The sequence below is a fragment of the Helianthus annuus genome, chromosome 3 (genome assembly GCF_002127325.2).
Source record: "Helianthus annuus cultivar XRQ/B chromosome 3, HanXRQr2.0-SUNRISE, whole genome shotgun sequence".
NCBI lineage: Eukaryota > Viridiplantae > Streptophyta > Magnoliopsida > Asterales > Asteraceae > Helianthus > Helianthus annuus.
Genome location: NC_035435.2, coordinates 159,480,313 through 159,507,509, shown reverse-complemented (window position 1 = coordinate 159,507,509; position 27,197 = coordinate 159,480,313). Strand labels below are relative to the sequence as shown.

Below are 27,197 nucleotides of genomic sequence, written 5' to 3'. Positions count from 1 at the left end.
AACCATATTTCCATGATTTACGATCCACAATTCATGGCTGTTCATCAAGTTCTTATTTCCAAGAAAATAAAGTTCGTCTTTCATCATCCCACATGTCACCGGAATCTTGATTTTTTGCTAAGTACGTCGAGCTTATCATTGCCGCTAATTGACTGGGTAGTTGTCGTCGCCGGCCGTCTTTATTGTTGTCGCCGCCGTCAATCCTCATAGCTTAGCATTGATGCAAAGCAATTTGTGACTCCATCATTAATCCACTCCTTTTCTGTATATAATGATCATTTTTTTCAAATTCAATCACATGCTCATGTTCACATAAAACCTGAGATAACATAAAGTATGACACACGTAGGAGTACACATGTGTATTTCGTGCAACTGTAGGTGTATACACACGTGTACACCGTACAAGCAGACCTGTTCTTTAAATAATGCAGTCTAAGTAAAACGTGTACTCAACGTAACATAAAAAACGTGTACATATGTGTATTTCGTGAAATAGACCACGTATACACATGTGTACACATTATCCTTAAATTCACATTCATAAAAAATACACAATTTGTGGTAACCAGTACACATGTGTACTTTGAAAAACTACTCCTAGATAACTCAACTAACCGAAGATCATAAAATCACTTAAAAAACAGGGCACAACCCATCATTGTGTTTAATTAAACTTTTTATACAACAAAATAAAAAAACAGAGACTAAATCAGCCTACTTAACCACTATGTACACATGTGTACATCAAGAATTAAACAACATCTTCTCCGTCGCACTTTTTGTCTTACTGCATTCAATTTTTAGATAAAAACACAAAATGTGGAAGACATAATGATAGATATTGAAAAAGATTTGGAGGTGCACGTTTTTTTAGGAAAGATTATGAAGAATTCAACAAATTAAACTTTTCGGTTATTAGATTCCATATTTGTTAATTGTATAAGTACAATAATACCCTTTTATGTTTAGTTAATTATACAAAATTAACCCAATAATTACAATCATGCCATTCCCTTATAATTTCAAGATGATGAAGATCAACGGTCCATATAAGTTCACACAGTTCACTCTTGGGAGGGTGTTCACTCTAGAACCCTACCCTATATATATATATATATATATATATATATATATATATATATATATATATATATATATATATTAATGTATGAAAAAGTTATACACGTTTAAAAATAAAAGAGAAAAGAGTTCAAGTGAGAAAGAACCAAAGTACACTTTCTCTATTTGTTTATTCAGTTGTTTAAACCTTATATTTACGAAAATGCCACCGCCTAATTGTGAGCCATTGATCTTGGGAGATCAATGGTTGTGAATGTCATGTATCTTTCGTACGGGGAATTCTCTTGTACGTGATCTGCACACATATTAAGCATGTCTTTAATTTATAATTTACAATGATAATGATATTTTTGAATTAAACTTCACCATAAACATATCTTCATGTAAAAAAATTATATGACATATATATATATATATATATATATAGGATAAAGATCCGTTAGGAACCACCCTTTATTGCGAGAACCGCGAGAACCAATGTGAACACATGGCAAACTTGAAATTAATTGACAATCAATAAAAAACACGCGCTCCCTTCCCCTGTTCACTGTCGTCTATCGTCTTTGAAGAATAAGGGTTTCCAATCTAGGGTTTCGCTGGAGATTTTGCTTGATCGGCGACGGGGCGACGACAAACTATGGCGGTGAGTTTCACGGCGGCGATCTTACGGGGGATTCGATTGGGATACTGATTACGACGGTTGGATTCCGATTTCGGTCACAAATGGCTTCGTCTGACTCTTCTCGTGTTGGAGTTGAACCTACGGCATCTGATGATCATCATACAACATCTCCTGCACATAATCCACATCTCGATTCTGGTATTTGCGGCCCGTCTGGTACCAATGTCAACCCTATTTCTGCTGTTGGCCCGTCTGATATCAATACCTTACCTGCTGCAAACCCAGTTACCTTACCTGCTGCAAACCCAATTGCAAGTCGACACACCCTTCATGGGTTTGAAATACAAACGTTGGATTCAATGTTTACTTCATCAGGCAATGTAGGCTCTGATACTGCTAATTTACTCGATCAATCGTTATCAGTTGACACCACTTCTACTGGTAACACCACATCTACCGGTACAGCACCTACAAGCACAGATCATCAAAACTTGCAATTCATCCGGTTTGAAACTAAAGGTATTTTATGTCAATTTTATGAAAAATGTGACTTGTTCAACTATATACTTATTTGTATTATGTTCACAACTGTTTTATATTGTTCACAACTGTTTTATATCGTACATTATGATTATTCGATATTTCATGCACATGTGCATTGTATCAACTGCACATTTACAATTGTTTTTGTGATGTACATTATGAATACTCAATGTTATATGCACACGTTCATTGTGTTAATTGCCTTATATTACAAATTATGCATCATAACTCAAATTACGTCGCAATGCAAATTTATGCAACTGTGCATTATGATTGTAACAAAAAAAAAAAACAAAATAACTTTTTTTGTACATTAACTGCCAAATGCACATGTGCATATTAACTACCATCATACTATTCGTCTGTATAACATTATGTCACTTTTTTTAATTTATCAATAATTTCTCCCTGTTTTTTAATTTATTAAATATATCTTACAGGAACAATTACAACTGCCATACATGCTACACCTAATGGCACCCCGTATTGGATACCCCAAGTTGACGCTAGATACCTTCCTGTTGTACCCAGTACATTTACTCACTGGGAAGATATTGTCATGATGTACAACACGTATGCTACACAGTCTGGGTTTTCTACACGTATTGGCACGTCAAAGAACAAAAAATATCATGACAATCCTAACATGAAAATATGCACTCATAGATATATATTATGTCTAGAGAAGGTCAACCACGGGTCCCAGAAACTGACCCCAATGCTCCATCCAAAAATGCTCCAACCATATACGATAAATCCAAGAAACAACTCGGGCGAAGCCGATTCACAGTCTCCGGGTGTCGTGCGCGTATCAAAGTGAGATATGATCGTGCTACCGAACAATACACAATATATGGTTTCATTGCCGGGCACAATCATTGCATGATTAGTAGCGATCATGCCAACATGTTAAAACAAAACAGAAAACTTGGATTTGAGGAGCAACAGTTCATCCACAAAGTTAGTCTTAACAAAATCGGCCCAACTGTTGCACATAACATTCAAGCATCACTTAAAGGTGGACCTCAAAATGTTCGTGGCACGACAGAAGATTTCAAAAATTGCTCTCGAGACATACGTGCATTCATCGGTGAACGCGATGCTGATATCCTCTTACATACCATGAGGTCTCGAGTTACCAATCTTAATGATTTCTATTTTGATTGTGTCATAGTTGACAATGAGTTGCGATCTTTCTTTTGGGCTGATTTCGTATCACTGCGAAACTACGAGGCTTTTGGTGATGTGTGTGCATTCGACGCTACATATGACACCAACAAGTAAGATGCCATACTTTTTCATATGTTTTATTTATTAATAATTTTTTAATATCATATGTTTTATTTGCAGATATAAAATGATTTTTGTGCCATTCACCGGAGTTGATCATCACAAAAAATGTGTTATCTTTGGCGCCGGCATGTTATATGACGAGACTATAGAGTCGTATACATGGCTACTAAACACCTTTCTGGCTGCACATAAGAAACAACCAATTTTTGTTCTCACTGACCAAGACGCGTCAATGAAACAAGCTGTATCAACTGTTTTCACAACTTCTATCCATCGTTTGTGCATGTGGCACATAATGAGAAAACTTCCGTCCAAGGTAAACACTATATTTTTTAATATTAACATGCTTCCAAATAAACCGTATAATGTGATTAAATAATCCAACTTTTTATTATTCATGTTTCCTCATCTACAGATTTCAAACGACATCCTTGATAATACCACTCTTCGTTCGTCAATACATAAGCTTGTGTGGAATCTATTCATCACGCCACAAACATTCGAAGAACGATGGCATGTGTTAATGGATGAGTATCACCTTGACAATCATCCGTGGCTTTGTGAGATGTTTGCTATACGTCATGAGTGGGTCCCTTGTTATTTTAGAGAGATACCGATGTGTTGCTTGATGAAGACTACGTCAAGATGCGAGAGCTCAAATGCGCGTTTTAAAGTCAACTCGTCAGAAACTAACACACTGGTCTAATTTTTAATGTGTTTTGAAACCAGTATCGATGCTCAACGGCACACACAACGAGATCTTGAATTTAAAAGCGACATGTCGACCCCTCGCTTGTCTACAGGTCTTCGCATAGAGGCACACGCGTCCGAAACATATACATGGTCCATGTTTCTTGAAGTTCGAAAAGAAATATACATGGGAATGTTCCATTGCATGCCGATTGAACGTCCTGGGACGACGGACGTAAAAAATTACACTGTTCGTCACTGTAAATCAAACATGTCTTATGTCAACGAATTCGAGGTATGTCCTTACCCCAATATACCATTGCTACATATTAACATTAGTATATATATTATAACTTAGTATATCTATTATGACTTATAACTCTCTAATGTCTATTTGATTATTTTTTTATGCACATGTGCATATATCAAATTTTGTCATGTTATATCTATTATAACCGTCTGTTTGATTAACTTGTCTTATGTTACATCCATTATAACTGTCTATTTGACTAATTTTTTTTATGCACATGTGCATGTATCAAATTTTATCTTATGTCATTCACTTATTCATATATCAAACAATGTATTTTTTTGAGTCAGTGTATTTGAATGTATCTGAATCGATTGTTTTAATATACATTGAACTTATTCAATTGTACATTATAAATTTTTCACTTGCTCCTATTACCTTTCGTGTATTTATTCTATTAATCATATATGTTTGCACATGTGCAGGTGTCGCTCAATGTACCTGAACAAACAGTAAGTTGTACATGTCTTGGGTTCACTCGTATTGGATACCTATGTCGACATGTATTCTGTATATTCCGTTACCACCAAGTTGAACGGATACCGTCCCACTACATCATTTCACGTTGGAAACGAGACGCACTCCCGTCAGCTGTTCATAGCGTATCTAACATATACTCATCTAACAACAGTGAGTTTGCTGTCATCCACAACGAAATAATGGATTTAGTCACTCAATGCACGAACCGACTCAGACGCAATCCTGATCAGCTACGTTCATTGTCTTCCGAGATCAAACGCATCAGAAACCGCGTATTTGAACCGTTCCCGTGTGAGCCTCAGCCTCGTTCCGTTCAAAAAACTGCAAACATCAGTGACATCTTAAACATACCTTCAAATCTAAGCACAAGTGTCCATCCTCCGCAAGGTATTAGAAACAAAGGTTGTGGGACCAAAAAACAACGGATCGGTCCCGGTGGTCAAAACATTAAAGATAAACGGAAGAAGGCCGGTAAACGACAAAAAGCCGCCCGCTTATGCAACAAATGCAACAAGTACGTGTTTGACCACGATTCTCGAAACTGCGAGAAAATCAAAGCTGCCAAACTTGCTGCACAAGCAGCTAAACGTGCCGCTGCTATTGCCGCTGGACTACCCGCCTCGTCTTCGTCTGATTCCGATTCCGACGGTACTCGTGTTGATCTCGACGACACCGACGATGACACCAATGATGATATCGATGATTATGAGTCTTCTGACTACGATGCATCTGAACACCCTGTCTCCATGCAAAACCCCCCGTAGTACCCGATCTAGTACCCGATCGGACAAATGTTAGGCGTGCACCTGAACAGTCTTTTGAACATGATCAGAGCCTTAGGCGTTCAACTAGACGTCGCAAACCATCCAACATAGCTCGTGATTCTTGATTATAGATCGTGATTCTTGAATTAACGTATTATGTATTATGTATTACAACTTATGGTTACCAGACTTATCTAATTATGAATACCAATGTCTATTTTTGCTTGTTTTTTTTACTAGTACCCATTTGACTTACAGTGTTGATATTAGTGTTGATATTGATTCTTAACTTGTCATATGCACATGTGCATATGTATTTAGAAGTTGTATATACCGTTTTTTAACTACTTGTTTATATATATATAATATTGCTTAACATTGTACATTTTACTAATAAAAATTAAAAAAAAAATTGTTAAATATACACAAATGTAACAAAGTATACAAAATTTAACTTTGACCCGTGTGTTTTATCACTTTTACGCACCTACTGTATGCACATGTGCATACAGGTCATTTATTTTATTAATCAACATTTATTTTGTTAATCGATGTAACATTACACATTTTAACAAACATATAAATGTTTAACTAATAACATGCATTTATACCACTTTATGCACATGTGCATATGGGTTATTCAACCATATCACTGCACACGTGCATATCAAATCGACCATAACATAATCCAACTATCTACTAATTTATTATCAATTAATAATTAATTAACTATCAACTAAGTAACAACTGATGTAAACCAAACATAGAACGTGAAGTATTAGAACATAAACTGTCTAGCCATGCACATATGCATGTCAAATCAACCAGTACACATAGCAATTGTCAACTAAGAAGTTAACCAAGTACCTACTGTTATCAACCCGCACCACAACAACAATTACCCACGTCTAACCAACCAATCGCGTAAAATGTATAACCAAACAACAACCAACATGAAATGTGAAATAAGTTGTAACCTACACACACGGCTTATTTCTGATCCGTTTTCCATTTGCTAAGCATCATCCAACATTGTTCTTGTTTCGATGCCTCTTCGTTTAACAGCTTCAACACCCTTTCATCTCTCATTCCATTTATCATCTCCTTTGCCGTCTCCATAACGGTTTCTTTGTATACGTTTACGTCTGACAGCAGCAGCTTTGTCGCAATTTTCATTCTCAAATTTTTCAGCTGCATCTTCTGAACGGCTTTATTGGTACTAAAACCACATTCAAAGCTAACGTCACTGCCTTTATACGCTTCCATGTGTCGCATTGTGAACACACCGCAGTCAATAAAATTGTCAGTTGTTTCCCATCCCAGCCTCTTTCTTGTCACACTTGCGTTCACCATGCGTGATGCCGCTGGGTGTCCGACATGCTTCAAATACTCAACAACGTAATGTTTCTGCAATGCATAAATATATTGTCATAAATCAATATAATTATTCACAATTATAACACTAAATATAAAATACATACTTACCACTTTAGAAGGCGATCCTAAACTTCTAAAACTTGTTCCTTTCCCTGATGTCATCTTGTAGTACGCGAAGCTTTCATGCATGTTATCAACCACTTCAACCGTTGCGTTATCTAAATCAAAACAAATTATGTAGAAGTGTTTTTTTTCAATCATTGGTACAATTATAATGTTGAAATCTCTCAACTTCAGCAGCTCGTTGGCACACTCAACTACCTCTTTCAGGTGTGATGTTATTGTTGCATACGCCCTTTTTTCTGTTTGTTTCGCCTTTAGCATAAACTCTGGCTGCACATATTACATCAATACACGTCATGCACAAAAAAATATTTAACGTATTCACAATTGTTTTTAATCATAATTTATGACACACTTACGATTGTTGTGGTATAGCACCATAACCTCCTTTTCCCTGACGGTTTTTCTTTCTTCTCCGTATAGTTCAACAGTGCAGCCCAGCAATCTATTACGTTCTGAGAGACCCACTTTCCTTCTTCAAGTGTGTTTATCCAAAACGCTCTGGTCGACAATCCATGTTGAGTTTCAAATATATAGTTGCTGCATACGTCACATACGTTTCATTAGTTTTTTTTTTTATGCACATGTGCATCAAACATATAACATGCATTCTGATCAATATTTTATAATAATATAACTAATATGACATATGGTGTCCATATGTCATAATGCATAATTGTATATGCACACGTGCATCAACCAAAAATAATAATATGAATCTTAACAATGATAACATTAATATTACAAGTAATAGCAGTCGTAATGCATATGTAACTTACTTGAATGTCCACTTCACCTCCGTCAACTCATCTTGGACGTCTATGTCATCGTCATCATTCTTTCTATCGCCTTTTTTATTACTTTCTCCCCTATAACACAAGTTTGTACCTCAATTTGTCATAACGTCAATACAAATCATGTAATAAAACCACAACGTTCGTAATTATACTTACCATCGTTTATCGTCCATAACCGTCAACAAGTATTGCCATATCAGTTTCTCATCGTCGTTCAGCGGTTCATTCATTTCAATAGCATTCCCATGCACACTTGATTCGGCTTCTAGACTTGGCGAGCTTTGTGAACTTTGTGATAACAACATGAAACTTGGTATCGAAAAATCCACTTCCTTTTCATCATGCGGTTTTCCCTCCCCTTGTTCGTCAACGGCACCTCTGTCCGCATCCGTCAACGTTTCTGCCAGCTTACCCGCCCCTTCCATCGATCCTTTCACTCCTTCCACATGACCCGTCATGGTGTACTCTTTATCTTTTTTGCTACTATCAGCTGTACCCGTAACAGTTATCAGTTTTGACATCTTATGTTCGCCGCTAAACGCTTTGTCATACTGCCTAACAAGCTTTATGACATTCTCGTTGTTTGGATATTTTAAACATGCTTCATCCAACTTTTTATCTAACGATGCTTTCGTCCTCAATGTCTCGTCCATCAACTGTTTGATTAATCCAATATGTTCCTGAATACGAGCACGTGTAAATGTAATAAAACTAATATGTACAATCTAATTGTTATTTGTTATATTCGTTACATGTTACGAATTATTTATATTCATTATGCACACGTGCATTATATAAAACTAGTGCAATTACTAACTTTAATGACACCACCAAACCATTGTGCACATGTGCATTTTTTCTTATGTGCATCAACTTATTTTAACTATTATTTATTACGTAATATTTGTATCCACCTTTTTTTATTATACTAATGCATATGTGCATTTTTTTCATAAATATCATTATTCGTTATAACCAATTATGCACATGTGCATTCTCAAATTATCATAACTATTATACATACCTCAAATGACTCTGGTTGAATTTTGCCGTTATCATCCGACTTGACAGAACCCTCATCATCTACTCCCCTATCTACGTCTTTGACATGGACATCGACACCAACCCCTTTAACATCTGTCACATGTGCCCCTGATCCGTCCCCTTTTAATGAAACACTGCCTGAAAGTATATCCTCCATATATCCTTCTCGTAACAATCCTTTCCCAAACCCCCCATTTTTTATCTCGTATTTTTCCCTAATACTCAACATGTCCTTTGTCCAAAACGACAACGGACTTGTTGTGCGAACTGAATTTATATGTCCGCATAAGGTTTGGTCCACGTATATCAACTGCACATGTGCATTATCACCACACATTACAAAATTATATAAACAAAATAATAATAATACGTTATACAATTTACAAACATGACAGTTAACTTACCACCATAATGGTGAGCGCGCCATTGAAATATATGGACTTGCTGTCTCGCTGCCAACCGTCCTTGTTGTTCTTGATTGTGTCGCATATAAATTTGCACCAATTCACGTTTTCCAAGGCGATGTTTTCGTTTAAACACTCGAGAAAATCGGTTCTACACGTCCCATCTTTCTTTGTCTCTACCATCGTGTTCATAAACAACGCTAAAAAATCGTATTTGAAAAATACCCCGTCGTCATCTTGATTACATACTATTCTTTCAACTATCCTACTTGGTGTCATTGGACACCCTTCGTACAAATGGGTCCACATGGCATATGTCCCACGACTTTCATCTTTGTCGTCTCCTTCTTCTTCGTTTATATCGATTGCTTTGCCTTTTAAATCCTCTTCACCTTTTACCTCTTTCTTTTTGCGTGTTTTCCCTTTCTTTTTTTTCCCTTTCTTTGTCCCTTTAACTATGTTCACTTGTTCTTCATCGTCGTGCTTTTTGGTTTCCTCATTCTTTTCACTTTTCTTTGTTTTGTCCTTAATTCTCCCTTTTTTGCTCTCTTTTCTTTGATAATTCAGCACAACCCCACCGTTTCTTAATCCTAACAACCCGCTTACTACATTTTCGTTGACCTCTATATTACCTACACTCAGCTTAATCACCATGTCTCTTTGGTTAAAATTATCTACTACAAAATGTGCCAGTCTTCCTGGTATGCTGTCTGTTTTGATCTTTAATATACTCCCGAACCCCATGTTTTTTACTGTCTGCTTCTGTTTGTTTGACATTGCATTTACCCCCCTCAGAAGTTGATGCGGTGATAAACGTGTACGTATGGAACGCCATTTGACTGCCCGAAAAGATCTTTGAATCACTGGCTTTTTTTCCGTTCTGTCTACTGTCTTATTCGTTGTTATAACTGCTCTGTTCTTCGTTTCTGTTTAATAATGCATTGTAGTTTTCTGTTAGTTTCTGTTTTATAATGCATTACATTTTCTTTTTAATAAATTATTACGATGCACATGTGCAGACAATTAAAAACAAAATAATTATAAAACCCACATTTGTGCACCAATAAATCACAAATGCATTTCAAAGAATCACAAATGCATTTTAAAAAGCACATATGCATTTTAAAATTACATCAATAAATCACATATGCATTTTAAATAATCGCATATGCATTTTAAATTATGGTTAATTATTTTAATAACACATACCATCAACATCTTCCATATCCACCTCGTTGTTTCCCGCTGGCGTGCTTTTTGATTTTACGGACCTTGTATTCCTAGTACGAGCTCCTTCATTCCTGGTATGGACTCCTACAACACCTTTATCTCCTTCGACGTCTTCAGTTGTTTCGTTATGTTTTCGTTTACTTTTCCTTGTACTGACATCCTCAGATTTCGTTCTGTTCTTCCTTTTCAATATGCCTACAGTTCAATTTGTAACGGTTAAACAATAAAAAAATACTTTTAAAAACATTCATGCACATGTGCATGTACCCATACTCTAAAATAACAATAAAAAAAACTATATAACTAACAAACTAAAACCTTTTGGATTATCGTTCTTGTATTCATCTTCAGCCGCGTCAGGCATCCTTGTTGATCCTTCATCTCTTGACCTAAGTAAAAATGTTACTTTCTTTTGCGTTTTCTCCATTGATTATCTACAAGTAACGTGTGTATCAACATTAATTTATGATACATTCATCAACTAATTTATGATTCATTCATCAATGCAACAACATATGCACATATGTGTCATTATAATCATAAGCATACAAAATATGCACATGTGCATATCAACATATGCACATATAAAAAATATGTACACATGTATAGTCGTTATAATCGTCGACATACAAAATATGCACATATGCGTTTTTTAACATATGTACAATCGCATATTAATATATGCACATGTGCATACTAACATGTACACACATGCATATCAACATATGCACATGTGCATATATATATATACATATGTACTTGATACTTCTATATTTAACACTACGTATCTGTATTTCTCACAATGTTACTTTATGATCATGTTCTATTATTAATTATGATAGTGTCGTTTTTAATTACATAATGCCGAAATAAAAAAAACAAATATGCACATGTGCACGTGTATGTGAAACACCTTGATATACGGTTCTGTGTACACTATGCACATGTGCACGTATATGTGAAACACCTTGATATACGGTTCTGTGTACACTATGCACATGTGCACGTGTATGTGAAACACCTTGATACACGGTTCTGTGTACACTGGCGACGAGTAATGCACAATTGCACAAATGTTCATTACACAAACTTACCTTAATATTATGTTAAATAAATCAAACAAACTACATATGTGTTGATAATTATGCACATGTGCATTAACTTAGAAACAAACTTAGATTATAAATGTATCAATTCGAACTTCGTGTTGCCGAACATATCAAACGCATTTTGTATAACATCATCATGTGTATAACATCGGTTATATAAAACTAATACAGGCATGAATCTAATAAGTTGAACATATCAAACTCACTTGTATATCATCATCATTTGTATAACATCCATTATATGAAACACAGTTCTTAATAATACAGGTATGAATCTAATGATAACAGGCATATTAACATGATCGAATACACTTGCAAACTAGTGCGGTCGTGTTAGCATAATCGATTACACTTACAATATGAGTCTAATAATAACAGTCGTATTAACTTAATCGAATACACTTACAAAATAGTGGATTGGCGCTTGATTTCCGACGATTGATGAATTGTGATGAATCGCTAATCCGATTAGCCCTAGTTGTGCAGATTATCCCTAATTGTGCAACAAAAATCGACGAATTCTTTCAAATTAGCCCTAATTCCTCGGATGTATGACGATACGGCGATTTGTATGACAGATTCGTGATATTGTTGAGCGTACAGGATCGATTTTTCGTATAAATCTCTCTGAAGAATATTTTTTCGTATAAATCGCCTTCGAAGAATGGATTAGAGTGGATTGTTCGTATGAATCGTTGTGACTTTATCGGACGTGAGATGTTATTTGGTGTGTATTTTATTTTCTATTTGACGTCCGTTGATATCTGTAACTTAACGAAGGAAGCGGGTGTTTTTAAGTTTTCCATGTAATTACAATAATGCCACCCGTTCACACTGGTTCTCGCGGTTCTCGCAATAAGGGTGGTTCTCGCATGAACCTTACCCTATATATATATATATATATAATGATATTTTCAAATTAAATTAATTTATTGTATTCTTTTTTCGAACGTGACTTTTTTTGAGTGACCTAATGTCTCACCCCCTAAACGATGGCCCTAGCCAAGATCTGTTCAGACTACGTTGTCTTAACCAGGCCCGCGCTGGGTTGGTAAGACTTGGTTACGGCGTTCCCCCGGAAACCGTACTGTCTCCACACGAGTTGCCTCGTTGAAGTAACAGCCGGATGAAAACCATGGTGTGGCTCAGGATCGAACCCCCGTCGATGGGTTTGTCACCATCATTGCCCAACCACTGAGCATAAGCCCAGGGTTATATCCATCCAAATATGATGCAAGTGGGAATTGAACTTGAGTTTTCATTGAAAATTCAAATCTCCTACCACTAGGCCACAAATGGAGGATTATATATTTTTATATTATTAAACCCAGATAATAAAACTAATAAGAAAACAATAATGAAAAAGAAAGAAAATAAAGACAACATAAGCTAGGACCACGGTGTATTTAAAATAGTGTGGGTGGAATTAAATCAATAATGGTTGTGAGGTAAGTGCACAAGTGACATGTCAATATTGGTTTTGAGGTAACCAACAAATTAAAAGGCAATAATTTTAAGAGTATCAACTGCTATATTTGGCATTTCCTATGAAGTTGACAGATACCTAAGTAAGTAACTCATGAAATTTATTTCTGTTATAAAATCACACCGAAAATTATGTGTGATCAAGAAGTCATGGAGTTCCATCTCTCACTTTCAACAACTGTACTATCTATTTTTGTTGTTCTTGCAATAGCTTTCCTGTTGCAGATTTTGAGGAGAAAGAGGATAAACATAGTGAAGAAGAGAGCAGCAGCACCTCAAGCCAAGGGTTCATGGCCTATAATCGGACACCTGCACCTTCTAGGTGGATCTCGACCACATCATCAGGTTTTAGGTGACATGGCTGACAAATATGGCCCTATCTTTACCATCAAGCTTGGTGTTCACCAAGTTTTGGTTGTGAGTAGTGGGGATTTAGCTAAAGAGTGCTTTACCACAAACGACAAGGTGTTTGCGAGTAGACCGAAATCAAAGGCGGTTGAGATCATGGCATATAACTACGCCACATTCCCCCTTGCACCATATGGGGACTATTGGCGACAAGTTCGCAAAATCGTTATGTTTGAGATGCTTTCTCAAAAACGAGTAGAGATGCTTGGAGATGTTCGAGTTCATGAAGTAAGAGCATCCACGAAGGAAATCTACGAGGCGTGGCTAAAGAACAAAGACAACGAAGGCGAGTTCATGAAGGTGGATATGAAACAATGGTTTGGGAACTTGGTATTTAACATTCTAGGTAGGATTGTTTCAGGGAAGAGGTTTCGGCTCAACGATGAAGAAGGAGTACGATTTCAAAATGCGGCAAGGAAACTCTTTGAGTTATTAGGCGCTTTTGTCGTGTCCGATTTCATTCCATTTACGAATTACATCGACATCGGAGGATATGAAAAAGAAATGAAGATGACAGGTAAAGAAATTGACGACATCGTTGAAGGATGGTTAAACACGCGGAAGAGGGAGAAAAAGCGTAGGGAGCAACGAGAAGACGATCAGGTTTTCATGGATATGATGATTTCTATTCTCCAAGATGCCTCCGAAAAGGATTTCCCAGGATATGACCATGATACAATTATCAAATCCACATGTTTGGTAAACTTAATCAACCTTGATCAATTCTACAATTACTTCATCATTATTTGTTAATTTATGCATCTTTTAGCATTAAAAAATCATTTGAGTATAGTATATATTCATGATTCCTATTTCCTAAGCCGCGCAAACGCGACGGGTAGGTCAAGTTTGGGTGACAGGTCAAACGGGTTCGGGTCAGGACCACTTGGATGAACATGTGTTCAAGGCAAAATTAGTTCAAGTTAAAACTAAAACGGTTCGCTTTTAAAAAAAAATTAAATTGGTTTTTGTCCAAACGGGTACCGGTAAAAAACAAGTCGGGTTGAAACGCGTCGTTTTTGAAAAACAAAAGTAAATAAAAGGTTTGCCCGCAATATTTTCTGATGATGGCTAGTGGCGATGATGGAGGTGGTTGTGGTTGTGGCGGCATGGTGTCAACCACTAATTTAGAGTTGTGGCAACTACCAATGTATAATTTATTTTGGAAACCACCCTCTTGGTTTTTTTATAGATCGATCATAAGTTATTATAAAAACTTAAGTTAATGCTTTGTTGCTTATAATCAAGTCAACAACATTTATGATAACTTCAATCTGCAGGGACTAATAATTGCTGGTTCGGACACAACATCTGTAACTTTAACATGGGCTTTATCTTTGCTACTTAATAACCCAAACGCGTTAAAAATTGCCCAAGATGAAATTGATGAACATGTTGGAAGAGATAGACTGGTGGAGGAGACGGACATAAAGAATTTGGTTTACCTCGACGCCATTATCAAAGAAACAATGCGTTTATACCCGGCTGGACCTCTCTCCCTTCCTCATGAGTCCATGGATGATTGCATTGTGAGCGGCTACAACATCCCAACAGGCACACGTTTGTTGGTCAATCTTTGGAAAATCCATCGTGATCCAAACATATGGTCAGATCCTCATGATTTTAAGCCAGAGAGATTCTTGACAAGTCAAAAGGATATTGATCTTAAAGGAAAACATTTTGAACTGCTTCCATTCGGTAGCGGTAGAAGAATGTGCCCTGGTGTTTCCCTTGCATTACGTGTTTTGTCTTTAGCATTAGCCAATCTGATTCAACAGTTTGTGATAAACAAACCCTCAAACGAACCGATTGATATGACTGAAAGTTTGGGTTTAACATCCAGCAAAGCAACGCCACTGGAGGTCCTACTTGCCCCTCGTTTATCCGAAAAATTGTATCATGTTGGTGCGTGATTTGTATACATCAGCATCAAATCTTTTACCCCCCCCCCCCCCCCTATATTGATGAATATAGATGAATTAATTAGTTTGTTAAGTTGTAAACATCTCTATGATCAATAAGAATTCGTGCTTCAGTTCTTGTGTGTATGAGATAAATGGAATACTAGATAACATGTGTTATTAGCCTTGAAAGTTGATGTGGAATGTGAATATAGAACTCACTTTGATGATTTTAAACAAACTGCTCAGGTTAGGCTGAAATATACTGTTAAGTGATTAGAGATGACCAATTGAATATAAATAACTGATTTCAAACCATATATAATTGATAAAATTGGTAATTAGCTCACTTGATTGATAATTGTACTCAAACAAGTACATGTCTCTCTTGCGAACAGGTTTACTACATTGGGATGGCTGGGAGAATGGAGGAGGAATCCAGTTACGAGTTGGAAATAAGCAAGTTGATTGCACTAAGCGACAAGCTTTCCAGTGTAAGTTTAAACGGGGACACCGACAAATGGATTCAGGAACTTGATCGTTCTGGTGTATTTTCTGTATCCTCTTGCAAAAAACCCTACCAAAACTAGGGTTTATATACCTAGCATATAGGTCAATACGCAGCGTATAGGGTTAACCCTCTACGTTGCGTATTGACCTATATGCTGCGTATATAAACCATGGATCTCAGTGTGTTGTGAGTAACATGAATGAGGATGCAACTGGGCCCAGTCCAACTGCAAAACCCAACCCAGCTAACAAAAGCCCAACTAAAGAAAGAAGAAGCCAACGGGTGAAAAATATCCCTGCAAAGATGAAGGACTATAAGTTGACATAGAAGAATAGTGCAGGGCATTTTAAGTTAATTAATTATTCCTTTATAGGGTCATGAGGTGAGCATGAGTGGGGTATGTTGAATGTTATGAAAGTTTGTTAGATCTTCTCCTCTCATCCAATCTTCTGTAACCTTTCCCCATCCCCATTCTACTAGTAATGAAATTATTCCTTTTCTATCAATTGTGTTCAATTTCCATTAGCTTATAATCGATACACAACATTGGTGCTTTCATTGACCATCGCTCATGGCTGATGGTACAAGGTTCAAGGTGTTGGATGAACACATCAAGTCCTTACAGGAGAGTCATCGTGATCTATCGTCTCAATTAGCATCGGCGGCTCAGCAATCCGATGTCGCTCTTCTCGCCGCTTCTCTGGAAGATACGAAACAAGCAGTAAATAAGTTGTGCGTACAGGTGGGTTTATTGGCTAAACAGAAGTCTACTGAGGCGGAATTTTCCGGTAAGCTTAAATCCTCTGGTCCTTTTGGGTCTCCTGATTCGTCAATTTTTGGCCGTCACAAACCAGCCCCGATCAATTTGCCTCGTTTTTCTGGTTCTCACCCGGAACGATGGGTTGCACAAGCCAATCGTTACTTTGATTTCTACAAAATTCCACCGGAGGAACGTTTGTTGATTTCGTCGTTTTATTTCGATGATGCGGCGGCCGATTGGTACGATTGGGTTGATAGACACTCCCAGATTTCGACATGGACGGCGTTCACCGCTGCGATCGTGCTCCGATTTCGTCAGAAAAATTTGGAACAACCTGAAGGGTTGTTGGCTAAATTACAACAAACGTCTACTGTGGAAGATTATCGGCAGCGTTTCGAAGAAATTTCGAATCGCACCACTGTTACACTTCCACCGGAGTTTCTGATCTCATGTTATATTTCGGGGCTTCGTTTGGATATCAAACAATCCGTCTTAATTCATAACCCCAATACCTTGGAGGAGGCCATGGAAAAAGCCCAATTACATGAGAATCGCATTAATATGGAACGTGGCTTGGGCCGGTTATCATTGGGCTCCGGTAAGCCCATTTTACCATCTCCAAAATTGCAATCCACTACTACTTCCACTTTTTCCCCAAATTCTCAACCTACCCTTAAGATTCCAAACACGGTGGGTTTCCGGCGATTGTCCCCGGCTGAAATGGCTCAAAAGAAGGCATTAGGTCTCTGTTTTCGGTGCGATGAAAAGTATACTTCTGATCACAAGTGCCGTGCCGCTCCTCAATTACTCTTCTTCGATGACGACCCGGGTCCTGACCAATCCACCGATTCCGGCGGTTCTGAAACTCTCGATGCTGCTCTAGCTGACTCGTTACAGCTGGATGAGGTAAAATCCCACTCCGCTATCTCTTACAATGCTTTGGCTGGGGGTTGTTCGGCCTCTACGTTGCGTTTTCAGGGGACAGTTAAGGGCCAAGCTGTGCAAGTCTTATTAGACGGTGGTAGTACCCATTGTTTTGTACAAACCAGGATTGCTAAATTTCTAAATCTAGGTATTGAATCGATTCCACCCTTCACTGTATTGGTGGGTAGTGGTGAGCGTTTACCGTGTACCGGGGTTGCCAAACAAGTTGAATTGGTTATCCAAGGGTCGTCGGTGTTGATTGACTTCTTTGTTTTGCCACTCCAAGGTTGGGATATGGTCCTCGGTGTTTCTTGGTTATCCACACTAGGTCCGGTTGTTACAAATTATGCGACGGCTTTGTTTGAATTTCAGTTGGGTGCCACTCGGGTTACTTGGAAAGGTGAACCTTCTACCACTGCTGATCCAATTCAATTTCATGGTTTGAAAAAGTTGGCTCATAGTAATGCCATTGCTCACTATTTTCATTTACAATTGTTGCCTTCTCAAGTTGATAGTATGGCTACTGTTCCAACGGATATTCAGCAATTATTATCAGAGTTTTCTCAGGTTTTTAGGCCGCCTACGGGGCTGCCACCTATACGTCTGCAGGATCACCGCATCACGTTACTTCCGAACTCGGCACCTGTGGCGGTTCGACCGTATAGGTACCCTCACTTTCAAAAACAGGAAGTGGAACGCCTTGTGCAAGATATGTTGTCTCAAGGTATAATTCGCCCAAGTTGTAGCCCGTTCTCGTCGCCGGTTTTACTTGTCCGAAAGAAGGATGGTACATGGCGCTTTTGTGTCGATTACCGCGCTCTTAACGCACTCACTGTTCCGGACCGTTTTCCCATTCCGACTATTGATGAATTGTTTGACGAATTACATGGTGCGGTCTATTTTTCAAAGTTAGATCTTCTATCGGGTTATCATCAAATACGGCTTCAAGACGGTTCAATTGCCAAAACCGCTTTTCGAACCCATGATGGGCATTATGAATTCCTCGTGATGCCTTTCGGCCTCACGAATGCTCCGTCTACCTTTCAGCGTTTAATGAATGACGTGTTCCGGCCATTTTTACGACGGTTCGTTCTTGTATTTTTTGACGACATTTTGATTTATAGTTCAACTTGGGCCGATCACTTGACCCATTTGCGTTCGGTTTTTCAAACCTTAGTTGATAATACACTTGTGGCTAAATTGTCAAAGTGTTTATTTGGGCAAACTTCTGTTGGTTATTTGGGACACGTCATCTCGGGTCAGGGAATCGAAGTTGATCCGGATAAAATCGATAGTATTAAGAAGTGGCCGACACCACAATCGGTAAAGGACGTCCGTAGCTTTCTTGGGCTATCCGGATATTACCGTCGTTTTATTCACCACTATGCATCCATCGCCAGTCCACTATCCGATTTGTTGAAGCAGGATACGTTTGTTTGGACCGACACACAAGATGATGCTTTTTGCAAACTAAAAACCCTCCTCAGTTCCACTCCGGTTCTACGTTTACCGGACTTCTCCAAACCTTTTACAGTTGAAACGGATGCCTCGGGTACCGGGATTGGTGCAATTCTGTCACAAGAAAAGCAACCAATCGCTTACTATAGTGTGAAATTAAGCCCCCGTATGCAACAAGCCTCGGCCTATCAACGTGAGATGTTCGCCATCACTCAAGCGGTTGCTAAGTGGAGGCAATACCTATTGGGTCGTAAATTCCAAATCATCACCGATCAACAATCCCTCAAGAACCTTCAGGATCAGGTTATTCAAACCCCGGATCAACAGAAATGGCTTGGTAAATTGTTGGGTTACGAGTTTGATATCCTCTATCGGCCGGGTAAATTAAATGCAGCAGCTGATGCATTATCTCGGGTCTTTTCTTCCCAATTAATGGCTTTCTCTAGCCAAGATTCATCCTTTTTGACTGATCTTCCCAAACACTTACAACTCGACCCGGTGTTACAACAATTATACACTGATGTATTACAAGATCCCCTCCGCTTTCCTGATTACCAGATTCATAATGGGTTACTCTTGTTTCGCGGTCGTTTGGTTATTCCCAATGATACCACCATTAAGCAACAACTTTTACAAGAATTTCATGCATCTCCTTCAGGAGGCCATTCCGGAATTACACGAACTTTTCACCGTTTATCTTCCACCTTCTTCTGGAAGCGGATGCGCCAGGATGTTAAGTCTTTTGTTAATAATTGCTCCATTTGTCAGCAGGTAAAGTCTTCTTCTCTATCTCCTGCCGGCCTCCTCCAACCGCTTCCAATTCCTTCTTTGATTTTTGAACACATCGCTATGGATTTTATTACGGGGCTGCCTCTTTCTCATGGCTACTCGGTTATATGGGTCATTGTTGACCGTTTATCTAAATATGCTCACTTTGTGGCTCTGTCGGCATCCTTTACTAGTGTTTCGGTGGCTTCCCAATTCGTACAGGAATTCGTTCGCCTACACGGAGTTCCAATTGACATTGTCACTGATCGTGACCCTCGTTTCCTGGCTGATTTTTGGAAAGAACTTCACCGTTTACAAGGCACTACACTATCCTTTACCACCGCCTATCACCCCCAATCGGACGGTCAAACCGAGAGCTTAAATAAGTGTGTCGAGATGTATTTGCGGTGTTACGTGATGGATCGCCCTAAAGACTGGTTTAAGTTTCTCCCGTGGGCGGAATATTGGTACAATACATCTTTCCAAACCGCAGCCCAAATGACCCCCTTCGAGGTAGTTTATGGTCGGAAACCTCCCAGTTTAACCCGTTACATACATGGTGCCACTTCCAACTCTTTGGTGGAATCCCAACTTTTGGATCGTGATGAGGTTTTGGCTACTTTGAAAGCTAACTTGTTGCGAGCACAATCGCGTATGAAATCGTATGCCGACCAGCACCGTCATGATGTACAGTTTGATATTGGCGATTGGGTTTTCGTTAAACTACAACCGTTTCGCCAGCACTCCGTTCGCCTCCAACGTCACTACAAACTGGGTCGCCGTTTCTTTGGACCGTATCAAATTTTGGAACGCATCGGCCCGGTGGCTTATAAGCTTCAGTTACCTCCCGAAGCTCGCATCCACGATGTCTTCCACGTTTCAATGCTGCGAAAGTGTACAGGTACTCCAGTTCAACAGATTACTCCATTACATTTGGTGGACTCCTCGTCCACCATTACCTTGCAACCTGCTCATATTCTTGATCATCGTACCTTGCTTCGAGGTTCTTCTTTGGTTCCACAATGTTTGATTCAATGGGAGGGGCTTCCGGCTTCGGAAGCAACCTGGGAAGATAATTCGATACTCCAAAAGTCTTTTCCTGCTTTTAGCCTTGCGGACAAGGCTAATTTTAAAGGGGGAGGTAATGTTGTGAGTAACATGAATGAGGATGCAACTGGGCCCAGTCCAACTGCAAAACCCAACCCAGCTAACAAAAGCCCAACTAAAGAAAGAAGAAGCCAACGGGTGAAAAATATCCCTGCAAAGATGAAGGACTATAAGTTGACATAGAAGAATAGTGCAGGGCATTTTAAGTTAATTAATTATTCCTTTATAGGGTCATGAGGTGAGCATGAGTGGGGTATGTTGAATGTTATGAAAGTTTGTTAGATCTTCTCCTCTCATCCAATCTTCTGTAACCTTTCCCCATCCCCATTCTACTAGTAATGAAATTATTCCTTTTCTATCAATTGTGTTCAATTTCCATTAGCTTATAATCGATACACAACACAGTGCCTAATAACCAATCATTACACAGAAAACAAGGTTTATATACGCTGCGTATAGGTCTCTACGCAGCGTATATAAACCATCTGAAAATTTGGAGTCATTTTGGTAGGTTTGAAGTATCAGTTTTTCACAAGGTTTATATACGCTGCGTAGAGATCTATACGCAGCGTATATAAAGGTCAGAAAATGTCCTTTATACCCTTGTGTTGAGGCTATACGAAGCCAAATACAAGGGTAGTTGTGTCATTTTTGTCTCATACGCTGCGTAGGGATCTATACGCAGCGTATATAAAGCTCCATTTTTGTTGTATTTTTTTTGTGTATTCCTTTGTTTATTTATAAAAATAAAAATAAATTATTTATAAAAAACAATATTATTGGTAATACAAATATAAGTTATAAATATTAAAAATAATACAAATATTATGAACTATAAAAATTAAAAATAATACAAATATTGTGAATTAGGGTAAATTACACTTTTCGTCCTTTATGTTTATATCGGATTGCAACGAATAGCTTTTAACTTTAATAACTACAGTCACAATCCTTTATTTGTATAACTCATTACACCTTAAATCCTTTAGCACTAACCAAGTTTGTTTTTAACGTTAAATCAGATCATGTGCCTTGCACATGAGTGTTTGATTGTCTTTTTAACCTTATTATTTGAGAAAACATTTAATTAAACAAAATAATACATGATTTAAAAGCATTCCCTGTTTCTCCATCTCTCTCATAACACACTACATATCTCTCTCTCTTCTTCATAACAACCGGTCACCAGAACATCATTTCCGACCACCATCAACATCATTTCCGGCTACCTGGAACCTATCTAAATCCACCTTCCTGACTAAAAAACGCACACGTAAGTCAAAAAATCCAGCCTGAACCCTAGCCGTATTCAGATTTCAGATCCAGTCTTGTGGATTCAGATCCGCCGTTATCCTGGTCTTTTAATTCAGACCCGGTCTTGTGGATTTCGGATATAGTGGAGGTTTCTGGTGGTGGTGGTGGTTTCCGGTACGGTGGAAGTTTCAGGTGGTGGGGGTTGTGGATTTAATCGGAGATTTGGTGGTGGTGCGTAGTGGTAGCAGCGGCAATTATAAGAGGATGGGTTTTTAGATTTCGAGAGGGTTTAAAAGTTCCAGATTGTAGTAATGGTTAGTTGTGGTGGTTTGATGTAGGTTGTTTGCTGGTGTTGATGGTTGGTGTTATTTGTGTCTAAATTGATGTTTTATATGTTCTGTTCTTTGAAATTAGATGGGTTGCAGATCTGCGAGGCAACTGGGTTGAGGATCTGCGAAGGGTTAGGGGCGATGGGTGTGACGTGGTGATGGCCCGACTGGTGAACAGTGGCCGGAGTTGTGGTGGTGGTGACGAGATTTGATGATGGCGGGCAACTGGGTTGCAGATCTGTGAATGATGAGTGGTGGTGGTGGTGACAAGATTTGCGATGGATTTGTGAAGACAGGGTGGCAAGATAAGGTGGTGGCGGCAGGATGAGGTGGTGGTAGGATGTGGTGGTTAAGGTTTTAGGGTTAGTAAATTGGGGAAGATGACGTGTATGTGCAAGGTTTTATTTATTAAACATTTAATGACCATAATACCCTTAGATGAATAAACTTAACTGAAAATTTTAATCTGGTTAGTGTTAAAGGACGTAGAGTGTAACGGGTTTTGCAAATAAAGGATTGTGACTGTAATTATTAAAGTTAAAGGTTATCCGTTGTAATCCGGTACAAACATAAAGGGCGAAAAAATGTAATTTATCCTATGAATTATAAAAATAAAAAATAATACAAATATTATGAATTACAAGACCTACAGAGAACCTATACGATACGATACGATACGATATAACACCCGTATAGGCCTATCGTATCGTATCGTATAGTGTATAGTATAAGTCTCGTATAGGTTCCCTGTAGGTCTTGTAATTCATAATATTTGTATTATTTTTAATTTTTATAATTCATAATATTTGTATTATTTTTAATATTTATAATTTATATTTGTATTATTCGTATCGTAACGTTGGTACCGGGTGAGAATTTATACCACAAATACATCAAAATAGCAAAAAAAAAAAAATCTGATGGGTTATATACGCTGCGTATAGCTCTATACTCAGCGTATATAAACTCTTGTTTTCTGTGCAATGATTGCTGATAAGGCTCTGAAATCCATGGTTTATATACGTTGAGTATAGCTCTATACGTAGCGTATAGGGTTAACCATATACGCTGCGTATAGACCTATACGCAGCGTAGGTAAACCCTAAGTGTGCAGATAGCCAACTAAGGTGTGCAGAGATAGTCTGGCCCTGCAAAAAGCTTCTGAATGAGCATGTTGTTCCATATTACCTGTGGGTAAATTGGAACCAAACCAAAAACCAAAACCAAAATCAAAAAGTAAATAAGTCTCCCGTCCAAATCACACCCCTTCGATCTCTCATTGTCACCATTAATCCTTTCAGAAAAATAACAAATAGTATTCTATATCTCAAACCCTGTGCACAAAACAACAAACAGTTTTGTCATCCGATAATATCAAGATTTCAAGAGGTCTAGTATTTTCTTGTATATTGTTCACGAAAGTATTGTTTCATTCTAGGGTTTGAGTATGAGATGGATTCATCTCAAATCAACCAATCACATTTTTTAATCTTTAGTTACACCAAACATGATAGTTAGAGAGTGTTTTAGTCAAAGCCCATTGTCCACGTAACAAGACGTTATACACTTTTTACTTAGGGGTTTTTTACATATTTCCCATTCCATGTAGTATTTCTTCAATTCTTCTACTTGGTAATCTTTAAACATTTTTTTATATAAAATACATTATGACCTTTTTATATATAATGCTTTAAGAATAGAGCAATAAATCAATAATCTATGTTGATCCTCATTGACCATTTAGATGACATCAATAGTTCATATGAGATTTGAATTTGATTGTTGTATGTTTTTTAAAGATGACTAAATATTTCACATACTTACACTTGAAAGAATTTTGAAACTACATTCTTTAACTAATTCTTTTACTAATAAGCTGAATGGATGTTTGAACTTGAATACGTCTGTTTGTATGTATTTTGTCATTGGGTATAGGTAACATTAGAGGTAAACTAATATATTGTATTTGAAGAGCAGATATGTATTCGATCAAGACTAAAGGTAAACTAACATATTGTATTTTGTTATTCGGTATTAGAACAACACGTATTTTTTTAAACTCATAGAGAATTGGTTGTTGTCTTTTATTTTATGGTTGACAGTTTGTGTTTTTTATTATGAGTATTATGGGTTTATTTGTACTCTTTGACAAGAGTAACAAGTAGAAGAAATGGGGAAATACTACATGAATTGGAACTATGTAATTGATTGATGATATTAGAAGGGGAAAATATGTAAATATTCATTTAATAATTCATTAACGGTAAAATAGTCATTCGAAGAGTAATTTTAATGAAAAGACAAAATACGTAATTGTTTTTTTTTAATTTGAGAAAATACGTAATAAGTCAGCTAAGAAGGAAGAAATATGTAAAAAAAAAAAAAAACGATCATGTACTTAATAAAATGCATGCAAAATTACTTCATATGAACCAAACAAATAAAACGCCTTTTGGTAAGACAAAAGTTAATTCCTTAAGTAAATCAACTTGAGTTAAAATAAGGCAATAGTGACAGAATTAATCATTCTTTATTCTCTCCAAAACTTTGGACATGGTCACATTGAAATGTGGATCTATAAATTAAATTAAATTAAATTATAATCTTATTATTTGATTCAATAATGCACGAAAGCTGCTGCTACTGCCTGTCGTTCTTGATACTCACAAAAGGTAAAAATTCCAAATCACAATATCCTTTTTTAAATATGGTACAAATAATATCACTGCATACCTTTGAACAAATGGGGAAAAGAAAAAATGTAATCTTGTACTCAATTACACAAAATAAATCACTTCATCCTATATCTTGCCACTAGCTAAACCACAAACCAAAACTCCAATGACTGCAGCAATTAAAAATGATGTTTTAATATTCAACGAGGACGAAGATGATGGCGATGGTCCAGTTGGTATCCCACCAAAAACAGTCGGGTAAGAAGGCGCCGAATCAGCCAATGCACCACTGGGACCGTAGGCGGGTGGTTCAGGCAATGACCCATCACTAGCGTACACAGAAATCTGAAGCTTTTGCGATTTTTCGCAATGACCCGAAGCACCACTAGTGAAGTAAAAAACACCAGGAGAAGTAATGTTGAATAAAGAATTTCCATCATTCATGTACAAGATTGGATTCTTTAGATTGCAAGTGTTGTAGGATTCTTTTGTCACTTGAATTAGTGAATCTTGGCTTGGTGGGTACAAAAACACTGCAAAATCACACACATTTTAAGTTCAAGATATTAATAACACTTTTTTTGATTGAATTATATATGGTTTTGAACTTACACAGCGAATCGCCGATCCTGAAAGTGAGTTTTTTCGGCCAGTTTGTGTAAACTTTTGGATCTGCTGAGGTGGGTATGTTCCAAGCTTGAAGATTTCCAACTTGGTATTGATATGCAAACACATTTGATTCTATCAACATGAAGAACAAGATTAAACACGACAATTTAACCGCCATTTCCCCTTTTTTTCTGTGTTTTCTGTTTCTCCTTGTCAAACTTAGATACACACATATATGTATGTATATATATAGAGAGAGGGTAGAATTTAAGGGGATATATTAAATATGTGTAGATCTAAGAAAGGAAGACAGAATTCATGTGAAAATACTAAAATGACCTTTTCTTTGTATTATTAAATTCTCATGATATCCATGTTCTTACCAATGGGAATTAACCTTTTTGACTAAGGATCTATGATCTAAAATTCTAAATAGTGAAGCCATGGTAGATCTGTGAAAGAATTTACTAAATGTTGACTAGCAATAGATAATGATGTGTAAATAAATGATTAGAATAGACATGAATTATTTAAAAGAAAACAATTGAACGTGGGACAGTTGGTCTACAGAGGTATACAATACTGGATGCAGCTCAACTTGGAGGCAAGGCAACCTTGCATAAATTATGGAACACATGTGGATGTGTGATTTTTCATTTAATTAACCGACATTTTAATATTCTTTTTTTTAATATTTTTTGGTCGAAACTGAACTCGATATCAAGTAAACGCAGATTCAATCTTTTTGTTTCTAATTAAAACATTGGAGAGAGGTTGTGTACTTGTGTTGCAGATTTCGATTTGGTTACAAACCAAGTACATGAAATGATGAAATTGATGACTCTTAGAGCATTCTCATCCAATCCATCAAATTATACATACATCCCACTAAAAAACAACTCCTATATCAATATATTTTCACTAAAAACAAATACTTTTTCTCTCTTCTTTTCAATTAAATAATATTATCATTACATTTTTCTCCCTCCTTCACTCACAACCACTTTCAATATATATTAAAAAAATTATACTTGGTGAACAGTGTCCCCCCAAATATACAGATGAACAGTAACATTTTCTCTCTCCTTCACTCACAACCATTTTTTATACCCTTTATAATATAAAAACTACCCCTCACAT

The 27,197-nt window shown here is 37.3% G+C and overlaps 3 protein-coding genes across 3 annotated transcripts; 2 read left to right on the top strand and 1 right to left on the bottom strand.

Moving 5' to 3' along the window:
• Positions 1-1,805: 1,805 nt before the first annotated feature.
• LOC110932443 (protein FAR1-RELATED SEQUENCE 5-like) lies at positions 1,806-5,784 on the top strand. Its single transcript, XM_022175776.2, has 7 exons — positions 1,806-2,223; positions 2,688-2,820; positions 2,931-3,527; positions 3,598-3,856; positions 3,956-4,107; positions 4,270-4,525; positions 4,966-5,784. Exons 1-7 carry the CDS (start codon positions 1,806-1,808, stop codon positions 5,782-5,784), a joined length of 2,634 nt encoding a protein of 877 aa, XP_022031468.2.
• A 7,694-nt stretch (positions 5,785-13,478) lies between these two features.
• On the top strand, positions 13,479-15,809 carry LOC110930453 (cytochrome P450 CYP82D47-like). The gene is made up of 2 exons (XM_022173755.2): positions 13,479-14,460; positions 15,042-15,809. The coding sequence occupies exons 1-2, from the start codon at positions 13,486-13,488 to the stop codon at positions 15,672-15,674; spliced, it is 1,608 nt and encodes a 535-aa protein (XP_022029447.1). The 5' UTR covers positions 13,479-13,485; the 3' UTR covers positions 15,675-15,809.
• Positions 15,810-25,443: 9,634 nt separating this feature from the next.
• On the bottom strand, positions 25,444-26,321 carry LOC110930454 (mavicyanin). The gene is made up of 2 exons (XM_022173756.2): positions 26,061-26,321; positions 25,444-25,981 (listed from the first exon to the last, which is right to left on the bottom strand). Exons 1-2 carry the CDS (start codon positions 26,233-26,235, stop codon positions 25,575-25,577), a joined length of 582 nt encoding a protein of 193 aa, XP_022029448.1. The 5' UTR covers positions 26,236-26,321; the 3' UTR covers positions 25,444-25,574.
• Between the last annotated feature and the right edge of the window lie 876 nt (positions 26,322-27,197).

Coding starts and splice junctions, on each gene's coding strand:
- LOC110930454 (XM_022173756.2), bottom strand. CDS start 26,235: ATGGCGGTTAAATTGTCGTGTTTAATCTTGTTCTTCATGTTGATAGAA. Junction 25,982..26,060: donor CAGGATCGGCGATTCGCTGT/GTAAGTTCAAAA, acceptor GTGATTTTGCAG/TGTTTTTGTACCCACCAAGC.
- LOC110932443 (XM_022175776.2), top strand. CDS start 1,806: ATGGCTTCGTCTGACTCTTCTCGTGTTGGAGTTGAACCTACGGCATCT. Junction 3,528..3,597: donor GCTACATATGACACCAACAA/GTAAGATGCCAT, acceptor TTTTATTTGCAG/ATATAAAATGATTTTTGTGC. Junction 4,526..4,965: donor CTTATGTCAACGAATTCGAG/GTATGTCCTTAC, acceptor GCACATGTGCAG/GTGTCGCTCAATGTACCTGA.
- LOC110930453 (XM_022173755.2), top strand. CDS start 13,486: ATGTGTGATCAAGAAGTCATGGAGTTCCATCTCTCACTTTCAACAACT. Junction 14,461..15,041: donor TTATCAAATCCACATGTTTG/GTAAACTTAATC, acceptor TTCAATCTGCAG/GGACTAATAATTGCTGGTTC.